This window comes from Trachinotus anak, unplaced genomic scaffold (assembly GCF_046630095.1).
Source record: "Trachinotus anak isolate AG129_WGS33_773 ecotype Australia unplaced genomic scaffold, CSIRO_AGI_Tana_v1 ptg000028l, whole genome shotgun sequence".
NCBI lineage: Eukaryota > Metazoa > Chordata > Actinopteri > Carangiformes > Carangidae > Trachinotus > Trachinotus anak.
The window spans coordinates 19,628,203-19,641,173 of NW_027273879.1; the positions used below are offsets into that span (position 1 = coordinate 19,628,203).

The window sequence follows — 12,971 nt, forward strand, 5'->3', positions numbered from 1 at the left end:
CCACAAGGACTAAATCAAATTAGATTCATATCTCATAAACAAATCAAGGTCATGGAACGATAAAAACTACAAAAACTGCACAAGTTGAAACATTTTTTGTAAATATCTAATCCATGTAATCTAATTTTCTAATTTCTCTACAAAATAAAGGAAACAATTTAATTTTTTAACATTGTTTTTTAATAAAAATGATGAATGGAACAAATATTCACAGCTACTGTTTTGTGTCAGATTGATAAATCATCTCAGAGGGCCTTTAAGTTGCAAATTCAGATTTATTATTATTATTACTATTAATTTAAAAATGTATAATTGTATAATTGCTAATAAAATAAGAAAGTTTAAATATTTGACCATCAAATTCTTTTTTTTTTTTTTTTTTTGGTGATTCCTGCTTTCCTGTCATCATCTTTCCTCCGTCCTCGCTGTCATTTCCTCTTTCTTTCCTCCTGCTTTTCCCTTAAGATCATCTAAAGCAGCGATAAGGAGTCAAAGGTGAGACAAAGACAGACGCACAGAGGACAGACAGTTCACTGACAGGTGGATCTGGAGGAAACCCCAGCACTTCCATCTTCATTTGCACCTGCGGCGTGCAGACATTCCTGCTTTTACGCGAGAAAAACCCAGTGAAATTCATTCACCCTCGCTTCGCTTTACACCCTGTTTCTCATTTCAAGCCTTCACTTTATCCCCCCCAACACCACCACCACCACTCGTCTCTCTAAATCATTTCACCCTGTTAGTGGTATTTTACAGGTGGGGGTTACTGGAAGACAGACAGACAGACAGACAGAGAGGTTCACAGGAGGTCAGACAGCTTCATTCAGGCTGGATGACTTTCTCAGATGTGTTTTTTCTTTTTCTGTCCAGACACTGTTTTATGATTTTCTTTTAATCTTCCAGAGATTGACGGTATATTTTTAACTGACAAGTCAGAATTATATGTGCTGTAACTTTACATAGATATAAAACAAATAGATAGGTAGACCTACAGTGGCTTTTCTTTTTCATTTCTACCATTTGCTGCATTTATAATATTTTACAGGGATACAACCAGACTAAAAAATAATATAATTAATGACAAAATATCATTGATATAATCTCGAATCTCTACATGTAATTAATGGCAGCCTTATTTTCTAGGTTTGGCTTAAAAGCATTTTTATGGTCATGACTAAAATTACTGAGTAAAATAAGAAATCACAAACACAAATTCAAGCAAATTATGACAGAAAAATCAACAATTTCAGCATTTTTGGGAGAAATAAAAATAACCCAAAGAGCCAGGAGTCCCTGAATGAAACACACAAACAAACAAATCCCAAAACCACGTGTGCCATTCCGTGTGAGAGCAACAGAAACATGGATTCAGTTCAGCAACACGGCTCTTATGTCTGCTGCTGCCACGTCCATTTCCAAAAATTAAAAACAATAAGCGACAGAGAGGAAACTGCGGGCGGATTAATTTAAGCTGCGTCTGAGGCGGGAGACAGAAACACACAGAAATGTTAGATGTAGGGACTATTTTTTTTCCCCTAATAGCCGAGGTGTAAGTGTAGCGGACACACACACACTGTAAACACACATTCATCACATTTCTGAGGAGTCTGTCCAACGTATTTATCCAAGCGCTACGGCACAGCACAGCAACTACTGTCACTTTCCCCCGCTCCACACACACACACACACACACACACACGCACACACACACACACACACACACACACACACACACACGCACACACACGCACACACTTTTATTCCCCTCGATAAACAACAGCCACCTTTTCCAAAAATAAACCGGACAGAAAAAGCTCACACTCCGTTCGCGCTTTGACGCGCGGCGGCGAACCGCGACACTCTTCACCTTCACACCTCCTCTCTCTCTCTCTCTCTCTCTCTCTCTCCCTCTCTCTCTCTACCTCTAAGCCTCTCTCTCTCTCTCTGACTCCCAGACCGCGGCGGAGGGAGCGCCGGGCTGCAGGCGTCGGTCTTACCGCTTTGCCGTTGTAGTAGTACATCAGCGAGCTGCCCGTCATCCCGGGGATGGTGTACGCGCAGTACATCGTTCCTCTGCTCCGCGGAAACACGGCAACTCTTCTTCTCCTCTTTTCTCTCTCCGCGTCTCTCTCTCTCTCTCTCTCTCTCTCTCTCTCTTTTTTGGGTTTTCACGCTCCCCCCGCCCCTTCTACCTTCTTCTTCTCCACCTTTTCTTCTCTCTCTTCTTCTGCGGGAACTTTTCTGGATTTGTTTTGGTCTCAAACTCTCGCCGCTCCGTTCGCGTGCTCCTGCCTGCGCGTTTTTTTCCTTCAGCTGCACGTTCCCATATGGCCCGAGCCGAGGCACGCGGAATATGCAAAGCAGGCAGAGAGAGAGAGAGCGAGAGAGAGAGAGAGACAGGGAGAGAGAGTGGTGCCCCTCCCCTTCTCTCTCTCTCTCTCTCTCTCTCTCACACACACACACACACAGCGCGCGATGTACGGAAAGAGAGGCTGGAACGTGGCTCACGCGCATATATACACGCGCACGCGGGCCCAGTCACTGTGGACGCACGCCCTCCTGCTCGCGCGGAGCTGCCTTTGATCTGAATATTCACTTTTTCCACCGCGCGCTTCTCTCAACACTCTCTCCCTCTTTTTTCTCCTCATCCTTTTCTCTCTCATTCTTTCTTCTCAGCTCCTTTTCTGTTTCCTCTCTCCTGTCTTCCTCCTCTCTCGTCTCCTCCTTTCCCTCCTTGTTTTCATCTCCTTAGCTTACACCCTTGTTTCATCCCCTCTTGTTTCCTCCTGCCTTATTTACTGTCCTCCCTTCTTCCCTTGCCCCCCTCATAACTTCTATCCCCCATTGTTTTCTCCTCTCATTTCCTTCCTCCCTTGTTTCCTCCCCCTTGTTTCATTCTCCTCTCTCTTGTTTCCCCCTTTCCTATTTCCTCTCCTCCTTTCTTTCCTTGTCTTCTCCCTTCTCATTTCCTTCTCTCCCCGCTTGTCCTCTCCTCTTGTCCTCTCCCCCTCTCTTGTTTCCTCCTCTCCTCTCCTCATTTTTACAAAGTTTATTTTCGAGCAGCTGATAACAGAAAAATCTGTGTGGATTTGGTGATTTACAGGTAAAAAGACATCTCTAAATTAAAACTAGGCAAAATTCCATTTAAACATTTCGGTTTTTTTTTAGATCCTTCACTATTTCAACATTTACTGTAAAAGGTTCAACAGGATTTTCTGGTCCTATTTCTTCAGACAAGCACTTCAAAGTCAGATCTTTTACATACATTAGAAAGATGAGTGAATTTATGAGTAAAATGTTACTGAAGCTTATGGTGGCTTGTTAACATTGGCCAAGAACCCAACCAGATTATTCACCTATATTCTGTTTGATTATCTCCATATATTTTCTTTTTTTAAAAATGAACCGGGGATCTTATTCTTTCAATTTAAATAAACAACCACTTTAAGACAAGTTTTGCAAGTAAGCTATATTACACACTGTTCATTTTGTTGTTATTATCAAAAAGGTGATCTGTGACCATTCTCCTTTGACAACACACACATTCAGACAAAGAATCCAACATGCTATATATCTAGAGATCTGCAGCATAAATGTCAAAATACACTCATGTTCTTCTCTTCATACCCATCTCCCTTCTTCCTTCCTCTTTTATAATTATCATTCTCTTTCTCTCCCTCACCCTCTCCTCTCTTCTTCTTTGGCAGGTCAGTGATGTATATGTTACACCACTTGGGATGGTGGAGTATTTGTTTTGTATTCAAATTCCTCTGTAGCCTAGAAGTTAAATTCCCTCACATGTTCAACATGTAATGTAACTCACATGTGGTAGAAGGTGAGTAGAGATTAATTTACCTATCGACTCTAATCAGATTGTGTGTATGTGTGTGTTTACTACATTCTTAATGCTGCAAAAGTAAAACAAATTTTCCTATGTAACTGTGTAAAGTAGATTTTTTTTTTTTTTAATTAAAATTTTTTTTGGAAAAATGTGCAGAGCAACAAAGTGTGAGTTGCTATAGTTACCACCTACAAGTAACCACCTAATGGTGGTGGTACAACTGATAATCACACACTAAATGTCTGACTGACTGCACACAACGGGAGTAATCATCAACAGAAAAACAGTGCAGGTGTTAATTCATCATCAGTTATGATGAATTTTCATACAAACGTTAAAATCATTTTAAGGAAACAATGTTCAGACTCAAACTGGCCGACAGGAGACACCATAAACACCTCAGATTTATTGAACGGGATGAGTGTTTGCCTGAATTTTTTTCTGACACACAACGTTCCTGAAATCACACACAACTGGCCGTGATTGTTTGATGTGGCCTTTTATCTGAATATATTTGTGTTAAAACAATATTATTGTGTGAGGAGCTGTTCGACTGTTTATTCGCAACATGATCACAAAATTTCACTCAAACTGGTCAGATGGTGTTGTGAAAATTAAAAGTAAACTTTAAAATACCACAGAGCCTCCATTGTAAGTCTGACTGACGCGGGGGTTTGTGTACAGACCCAGAAATACTGACTCCCCAGATTCATCACAGCACCAAGCAGGTCTGTCATGAAGATATTTCTGGTGGCTCAAAATCAGGTTGCTTCAATGAGCTTTAACATTTTTGGATCTGTCTAACACAAGGGCGGTAGAGAGATTTAGGAGATACTTCTCTCCTAAAAAAGTTTGGTTGACCTAAGGGCTTGTTCACCACCTGATGACAAATCTGAAATCCAATGCAAACAGAGAATTGCATGCCTCTGCTGTGCACACACACTGGGAGATTATTACAGACATTTCGAGTCTCCTCACTTTAAACCTAGGTTAAAGGTTTACACCTGTAATTTAGTATTACACTTCCACAAAGTTGGGGAACTCACAGTCAAAGCTCTAGGGCCTGAGAGCGCCTGGCATTTATACTTCCTATGAGTCAAAGTCCAAAAACATTGTTTCCTACATTCATAAATGCAGTGGTTCCCAACCTGTTCCACTTGATGAAGACAAATATGTTGGCAGCCCAAATAAGGCAAATAATGCCTTCTCAGGGCCCTTTTGATTTTAATGATCTCAACTGAACATGTAGGAGGCTCAATTATTCCTTTTCATTAGATGGGGGGGGGGGGGGGGGGGGGGGGGTTATTTGTCAATTCACCACTTGTCTCCTGACTCTCTGTCCTTTTAATTCCTTTGAATTCTTCCTGTTTTGATACTTCAGTTTTTGCCATGGATGTGATCTTTTAGCATGCAATCAGACTGAGATAGCAAACAAGTATATGATATGGTCTGGCCAGCAATTATATAAAAGTTCCTATCACTGGCTCATTACAGTGAGAGGCCTTAATACAATAATACACAAGATAGTATTTTAACAGTTTTTAAAGATCATTTAATTTTAACACATCATTTATATTTTTATTATAATTACATTTTTTTAAGCCAAAGTTGCAGTATTTTGCAATTAATTGGCTGGCCCACTTGCAATACCTATACGGTCCACCAGTGGGCCGCAGCTCACAGGTTGGGAACCACTGCCGTAATGCAACTGAACCATGTTTTCAGTAGACCCTCCCTGCCTGGTAAACACCCACATCCTTCAAACACTAGAAAGAACACTGACATAATTTATATTATAGTCTCATCTCTAAATACTGATGACATCACTATGACATCATCAGTTTTTTTCTAAGAATTGACAAAGCCACAGACGATTATACAACTGTTTCCCCAGGTTAAGTAGTAGCTGCTACCTATGACAAGTAAACAGAGCTTCATGTGTAAAACTGATGGGATGCCCTTTTAAAAACACACTGAAAGAAAGAGAGAGAGAGACATCGAAAATTAGCGAAGAGAGGGAGGGCGAGAGAGGGGGGTACAGGCAGTTATCAAAACAGTCAGACAGACAGTGGTTCAGTCTTCCAAATTTCATATTAACATCGTCATCATTCATCCTATTCAAACAAATAATAGACTCCAAAACAAGCAAGCAGACCTCCCAAAACACTCTCTCTCTCTCTCTCTCTCTCTCTCTCTCCCTCTCTCTCTCTCTCCTCTTTCGGCTTTAATTTGATTAAAAAGCGAGCTGCAGGAAGGGGAGGGAGGGCTGATGCACATCTAATAAGTGGACCATCTGTCTGCAGCGCTGGCTGGCTCCCAGCATTGTACCCAACCAGACTGCATGGGAAATGAAGGGAGAGATGGAGAGATGGAGGGAGGGAGGAAAGGAGTGCACAGGGAAAAAAATATAGACCCCAAAATGAGTGACCCGGTTGAGGCAAAGAAGCAGAGACAGCATTTTTTATTTTGTCTGACGCTTGCTTGGTCAACAAACCTGCGGAGGAGACGAAGAAGAATGAAGAGTGGAGGAAAAGCGGGAGGAGGAGAGGAAGAAAGAAAGAATGATGAAAGGAGAGCAGCAGAAGAGGAGGGGAGAAAAGGCAAAATGTGAGGGGATAAGGAAAGAGGGAGGACAGGAGTAATGAGGAGGAGAGGAGAGATGATGACAGAACAAAGGAGGGGATTGGATGAGAGGAGAACACAAGAGAGGAAAGGTGAGGTTGAGGGAGGAGAGGAAAGGAGAAAAAGGTGGGGAGGAAATGGAGAGAGGAAATGATAGGGGATGAGTTAACAAAAAGGAGGAGATGAGTGAAAAGGAGATAGAAAAGGAGGGAGGAAGGAAAGAAGAGGAAAAAGGGAGGCAGGAAAGGAAAAAGAAGTCAGGGGAGGAGAGAGGAGGAAAGGGAAGTGTAGAGGAGGGATGGGAGGTGAGGGGGTGAGAAGGTGAGGGAGGACAAGGAGAGACTTTTAGCTGAGTCTTCATTTCTTTTTTGAAAATTAATTCACAGTGACCTTTGACCTTAAGGTAGCACAGTCTATTCCAAACAGCTGCACCTATGAGCTTCACCTCTCCTCACTATTTAAGGTGGACCAGAGGCATAAAAGGACAACAGCCACTACTTTAGCAAACAACCACCCTCAAACTGCCTTAAATTTTTTTTAACTTTTTCAACATATGAATATTACACACAGAGGTCAGAGGTCAAAGGCCACTCCTCCTCTTCCTCATCCTCCCTTACCTCCTGCTTTAACTTCTTTCTCCTTCATCTCTTGTCTTTCCTGTTTCATCCTCCTTCTCTTCTTGTTCCTCTTCCAAACACCTCCCTGAGCCCCCCACCTCCTTCCATCCTCCTACTCTTCCTCCTCTTCTACATCTCAAGCTCCTCCTTTCCTCCTTCCTCTCCCCTCCTTTCCTCGTTCACACTTCATCCCTTCCTCCCTTAGTCTTCTTGTTTCTTTAAAATTCCTTATGCCTCCACTATTCCTCCTCTTCCTCCTTTTCCCCTCCCATTTACTATGTCAGTCCTTTCTTCCTCCATTCGTTCTCCTCCTCCTCCTCCTCCTCCTCCTCCTCCTCCCTCTCTCTGGTGGTGAGATGACAGTTAATTCATGCTTGAATTATAATCTCACATTTCATCCTGATTTCACACTGACAGGATTTTCCTTCATATTATGACGCCCTGTTGTTAGTCTCTCTCTCTCTCTCTACTCCTTTGTCTTTCTCAGTGTCTCTCGCCCTTTCTCTCTTTTTGTTTCTGCAGTTATTTGAGTTCACTTTCTCAGCATCTTTCTTTTTTCTTTTCCTTTTTTTCTTTTTTCCTTCTTTCTTCTTTTAGTCTTTATACTCTCTTCCACCACTCCTTTCTTTCCATCCTTTTTGCCTCCTTTTTATTTTTTTTCTTCATTTTTCTCTTTTAATTTCCTTCTTTCTTTCCTTCTTTCTCCCATTATTCCTTTACTGTTTGTCCTCTTTCTTTTCTTTTATTGTATCTCTTTTTCTCATATGGAGCAGTGCTTGCCTTAATGCCTGGGGAACTATCTCTCTCTCTCACTCTCTCTGTCTCTCCCACACACACACACACACACACACACACACACACACACACACACACACACACACACACATACTTGTACTTCTATCTTTGTGAGGACACTCGTTGACATAATGCATTCCCTAGCCCCTTGCCCTAACCTTAACCATCACAACTGAGTGCCTAACCCTAACCCTGACCCTAACCTTAACCTAACCCTAATTCTAACCATAACTCTAAAATCAAGTCTTAACCCTCAAAATGTGATTTGAATCAGAATCTGAATCAGAATCAGAATCAGTTTTATTGCCAAGTATGTTTTCACATACAAGGAATTTTTTCTGGTGAAGGTGTCTAAAAAAGTGAGGACCGGCCAAAATGTCCTCACTTTCCCGAAATGTCCTCACTCTGTTAGTAAAATACTTTTTTTGGTCCTTACTATGTAGCAAGTACAAGTACACACACACACACACACACACACATGGTGTGAAGGCACACTTGTTTTGATTTGAAACAGAGGAACAAGATGGTGCTGAAAGGTCGACTGATGGCAGAGTGAGTGAGATATTTCTCAAAGTTATGAGGTATTTCTAATGTTTATAACAGACAAATGTTACATGGCATTAAAGTAATAACTGCGTGATTTCTTTTAACTTCAGAACTTGCATCATGATCAACATTTCCATCAGTATCCACAGTTCTCCAGGAGCTGTCTGTATGTGTGGTAACTTTGTCTTTTACCTGGTTTATGCTTGTCCCTGACCACTGCCCACACCCTGACGTCTCCCACTGTTTGTCCTTGCAGAACTTTAACAAAGTTGAACTGTTTTGAACCTTTTCTGATGTCTCTGAGTCATGTGAACCTGAGCCATGACGGCAACAGTGCGAACACAAACTGCTAGTAACTACTGAAGCACCACTGTTTTTGCTGCAAACTGACCAAACTATATAATATAAGGTGAAAATGTTGAACATACAATGTTAAGTCTTGGTTTCATTAGAAAACTGCGCCAGCTGTTTAAAGCAGATAATAATAATAATAATAATGTGCTATCTTATTCTACTTAAATACAGAAGATGTGACTGTTGATACTACAGTATCATTGTAACGAGGAATCTTAGTATTACTACAACAAGAAATTATTACATTTCTTGTTATTAAATTTCTTGTTGACTAATAAGTTCTCTTCTTCTAATAAATCATATAATTAGCTTTTCCATTAGGAATCTAGAGTCCATCCTGCGCTGGGATTGCAGCCATGAGTACACAGCAGTCAATATTAGTACATGATTACTCGGTACTCTGTACTGAGACCACACCTAACTTTGAACTTGGCCTTCGTTTCGATGTCAGTTACACACCTGTAAAGTTTAATGACTCACACAGTTGCACAGTTGTGACACTATCACAGTGATAAAATCTGTCCACAGACAAAACTCCCTCTGTGGTTGTTCCTGTTACAGTAGGTGATGACACACACACAGACACACACACACAGCCTCACAAGGATAAAACACGCAAAAAAAAAAGAAGCCAACACCAAAGTGCCAAAAACTGCAGTTGCTCTAATGACCACTAGAGTCTGGGTGGTGAGTCAGTCCTCACAGACTCCCATGTTCAAATGTCCAACTGTACAGCAGAAATAAACATGTTTACAGCCTGGTACAAAGAACAGATTCGGCCTCTAAAGCTAATTTCCTCCTTCATGACAACTGTACAGGGTGAATTTTATATAACTCGCCTGTTTACATTTTATTAAGACTTAAAGGTATGTGTAATTGAGGGTGTGGCCTCTTTGAGTGACAGGTGAGTGAGCATATGTTTGCCTCACACTGTCATCCACCAAAGTCTTGACTCTACACATGCACCGCCTCTTTGCCCATTTTTGGATTAGCCAGGAGTTTGGAGGTGTCAGCACTGCCAAGATGGCAACGGCTGAGCAGCCCACTCTGAGCTTTAAAACTGCTCCTCAGAAACCAATGGGTGACGTCACGGAGGCTGCGTCCATCTTAATTTACAGTCTATGGGTGGAAACAATGTCAGGCTGGTTATCTGGCTGGTAATAATATATTTTTCTCCAACACTGCTCATGTTATATTCAGTGTCATTTTTGATATGACATGTGAAGCTAAAACATGTAGTGACAGATAGATAGATCGATAGATCGATAGATAAAGATGAATTGAGAAGTTCAACAAATTGGAGTGAGAAAAGAAAGGAGGAGAGTTCTTCACTTTCTCTGGTGTAATCAGGATAAAAAACATGGCCTGACATGGCCTCAATTCTGACGTAGAAAATTAGACGCTAATTTTCCTCCAAAATATAAACTGCACGAAAGAGAGAGGGAGAGGGAGAGAGAGAGTGAGAGGAAGGGAGGGGGAGAGAGAGTACCAAAAGTGTTTGGAGAGGGTGTGTAAGTGTGTCTGTGATGTGAGTGTATGTGTGTGTATATGTGGGAACGAACGAACGAACGAGTGCTGCTGCAAGCTAATTATGTATGCATGATTTAATCTGCAACTCAATAATATGCAAATATATTCATATGTTAGTTTCTTAATTAAAAATGCAAAGCAGCCCTTATGGTGATTTTTCTGTGATTTTCTTTTCAGCCTAACAAACGGAACATTTTGAGAAATTCAACAAATTGAAGGGAGGCAGTACGGTGGGGGGTTAACAGGAAAAAAAAAACATACTTCAACTTCCTGTAGTTTGAGAATAAAGGAAGAGTTGGAGATGGAGGACGGGGCTCAACTTGTTGAATAAAGACGAACTTTATCATACAGTGTTGTCAATCAAACTGCAATCACACATCTACCTTGATGCCGTAGAATACCCATGGGATGTGATACATAAAAATGACTAGTTATGTTAGGGTTCATCATGGTGACTTCTCTCTCAGTGTAAGCTAACATTAGCTAATTATCTGTAATTGTTAAGGTCTTTATGAATCCAAAGATCTGTCCCTTCAGAGTGCAAGGTCCTGAGAGTGGGAGGTTGCAGCTCAGTCAATTTGCAACTGGGTCGACTGTGTTTGTGGTGACATCGACAGTTTAGCAGGATCCAGGTGATCCCTTCAACATGCCTGTTCACCTGTTGTGTGAGAGAATTCATCTCAGCTCAGAGTCCACTAACAGCTTTCAACCTCCCTGACTGTGAGATTTTGGTAAGACTGGTACATATAGTACAAGGAGACAAAAGTTCGGATGCTGCACAATTGTACAACAATAACTGATAATAATTTACTTTTTATAAATATCTCCAGAAATGGCAATACTAGTGGATCAGCTCGTTGGTCCACCACTCTCATCCAGACTTTAATATCTCTACAACTACTGGACAGATTGTCATTAAATGTTGCACAGACATCCATGGTCCCTGCAGCATGAAGCCCTCTGACCTTGGTGATCCTCTGTCTTTTATTCTAACAGCACCAGGAGTTTGACAATTTTGTTTTTTGGTGAAATATATCAACATGTGGGATGGGCAGCCATGAAATCCTGTACAGAAATTCATGCTGATCTCAAAGATGAATAGCATCCTCATTATTGTGAGCAATATCATGCTGACATTCTCATTTAGCTCAAATAATCAGCTGCTAGAATGACATGGACATAATACAGGGACATCAGTACCACAATTACATCAACCAAAGGTCTTGCCTAAAATAGGGGTGATCACCGATGCTGATTGGCCAGTCTTTACCAGCTAGTGTCACATTTCTGAAAATGGTGGAGCAAATTTTTATTTTAATAATATGACCAAATGTTTGAGATCTACATGTAAAAGGCCCAATATTCTACACTTTTGTGGTGTGTTGATATCCAAAAGAAGATATATTTGTGCTTTTAAGAACCAAAAACCATCTGAGTGTAGTTTTACATCTCCTCTCTCAGGCTTCTCCCTGGAGCTCTAGTAACAAGAGGTCAGTCAGCCAATCAGAAGAGAGGCTCAGAGTCTTTCTAGTAATTGGCTGAATGTTTTCTGAGTGATCAAACAAAAATATAGTAGATTTCAGGTAAACACTCAGAGAAACCAAATCCTGCAAGGTTGGATGGAGGGTCCAGGTTTGGGACGTGGCTGAGAGCAGTGACTGTTTTGTTGTGACATCACAAAGTTCCAGAAGTCCTGACGGCTGGTTTTAAGGCTCAGTCTTTGAATACAGGCTGTGTGCATTTCTCTGTGGACTGAGGCTTTGATACTTTCACAATATTAATATAGAACCTAGTCCTGCTTTATAATCAAAAAACACATGGACATCTGACTTTATACTATATAGGACCTTTAATTTCTTGCCTGAAAATATCTAAAAAGTTTATTTGAGGACACAGGTGTAGTTGTAGAGCCATGTTGAGCATGTAAACCCATGCAACAAAACATTTAGGAATCTTGTTTAAATTGCTACTGGCTGAGGTGAAATGCATGCTGGGATACTGGTACGCAGCTAGTTTACAATTGTGGATAAACTAGGAGTAACAAAAGCACTTCGGGGCGTTTGAATCATTCTTGGGTGAATTTTCACATGGTCAGTTCAGAAAAACTAAAGATCAGCATTATCAGTTTCCTGTTTCTGGAGACCTGCAGCCTGTTAAAGCCTGTTCAAAATGAAAACCCGAGATCAGTTTCTTGAGCCTGACTTGGTGTGAAACCTGCTGTATGCCCGCTGAGCAGTTCATCCAGCGCCGAGTGCAACCTGCTGCTGAAAGGAAGGCCCGCTCAGCGCTTTGTGCTCAGGTATACTTTACACAGAGCGTGCTCAGAATGAAAACAATGATTAAAGATGAAGCTAATCCGCACCACCAGCATGCATTACAGCCACACGACAGGGTGTGTGTGGTTTATGTGTGTGTGTGTGTTGTGAGGCTGATATTCAGATCGCTAAGACGCAGGCTTTGTTGAAGCCAGTGCTCTCATTAGAACAAGGTTAAAAAAAAGCAGCCTGTTGTTTTATTAAACCAACTGCCCTTTTCTCTGTTTACACCTCTCTTTCCTTCTGCCTTCTGCTTTAGTTCCATTTTAACATTATTGTTTGCTTCGTGTCCATCTTTTATTATTTTTTTTTCCCCATGTTGATTTTCTTTCTTTTTATCCTCTGTTATCT

General features: G+C 41.2%; 1 protein-coding gene across 11 annotated transcripts in view; it reads right to left on the reverse strand.

Moving 5' to 3' along the window:
* Nucleotides 1-12,971, reverse strand: part of tcf4 (transcription factor 4) — a 238,751-nt gene that overhangs the window by 76,671 nt on the left and 149,109 nt on the right. The window contains exon 1 of one of the 11 annotated variants that reach the window (XM_071466346.1): nucleotides 1,998-4,699. The exons of 9 other annotated variants lie outside the window; for them this stretch is intronic. In XM_071466346.1, the coding sequence (XP_071322447.1) occupies nucleotides 1,998-2,066 (69 nt within the window). In that variant the 5' untranslated portion in view covers nucleotides 2,067-4,699. Of the gene's footprint in view, nucleotides 1-1,997; nucleotides 4,700-12,971 lie in introns of those variants that run through there. One more of the 11 variants, XM_071466347.1, reaches the window with a different exon arrangement.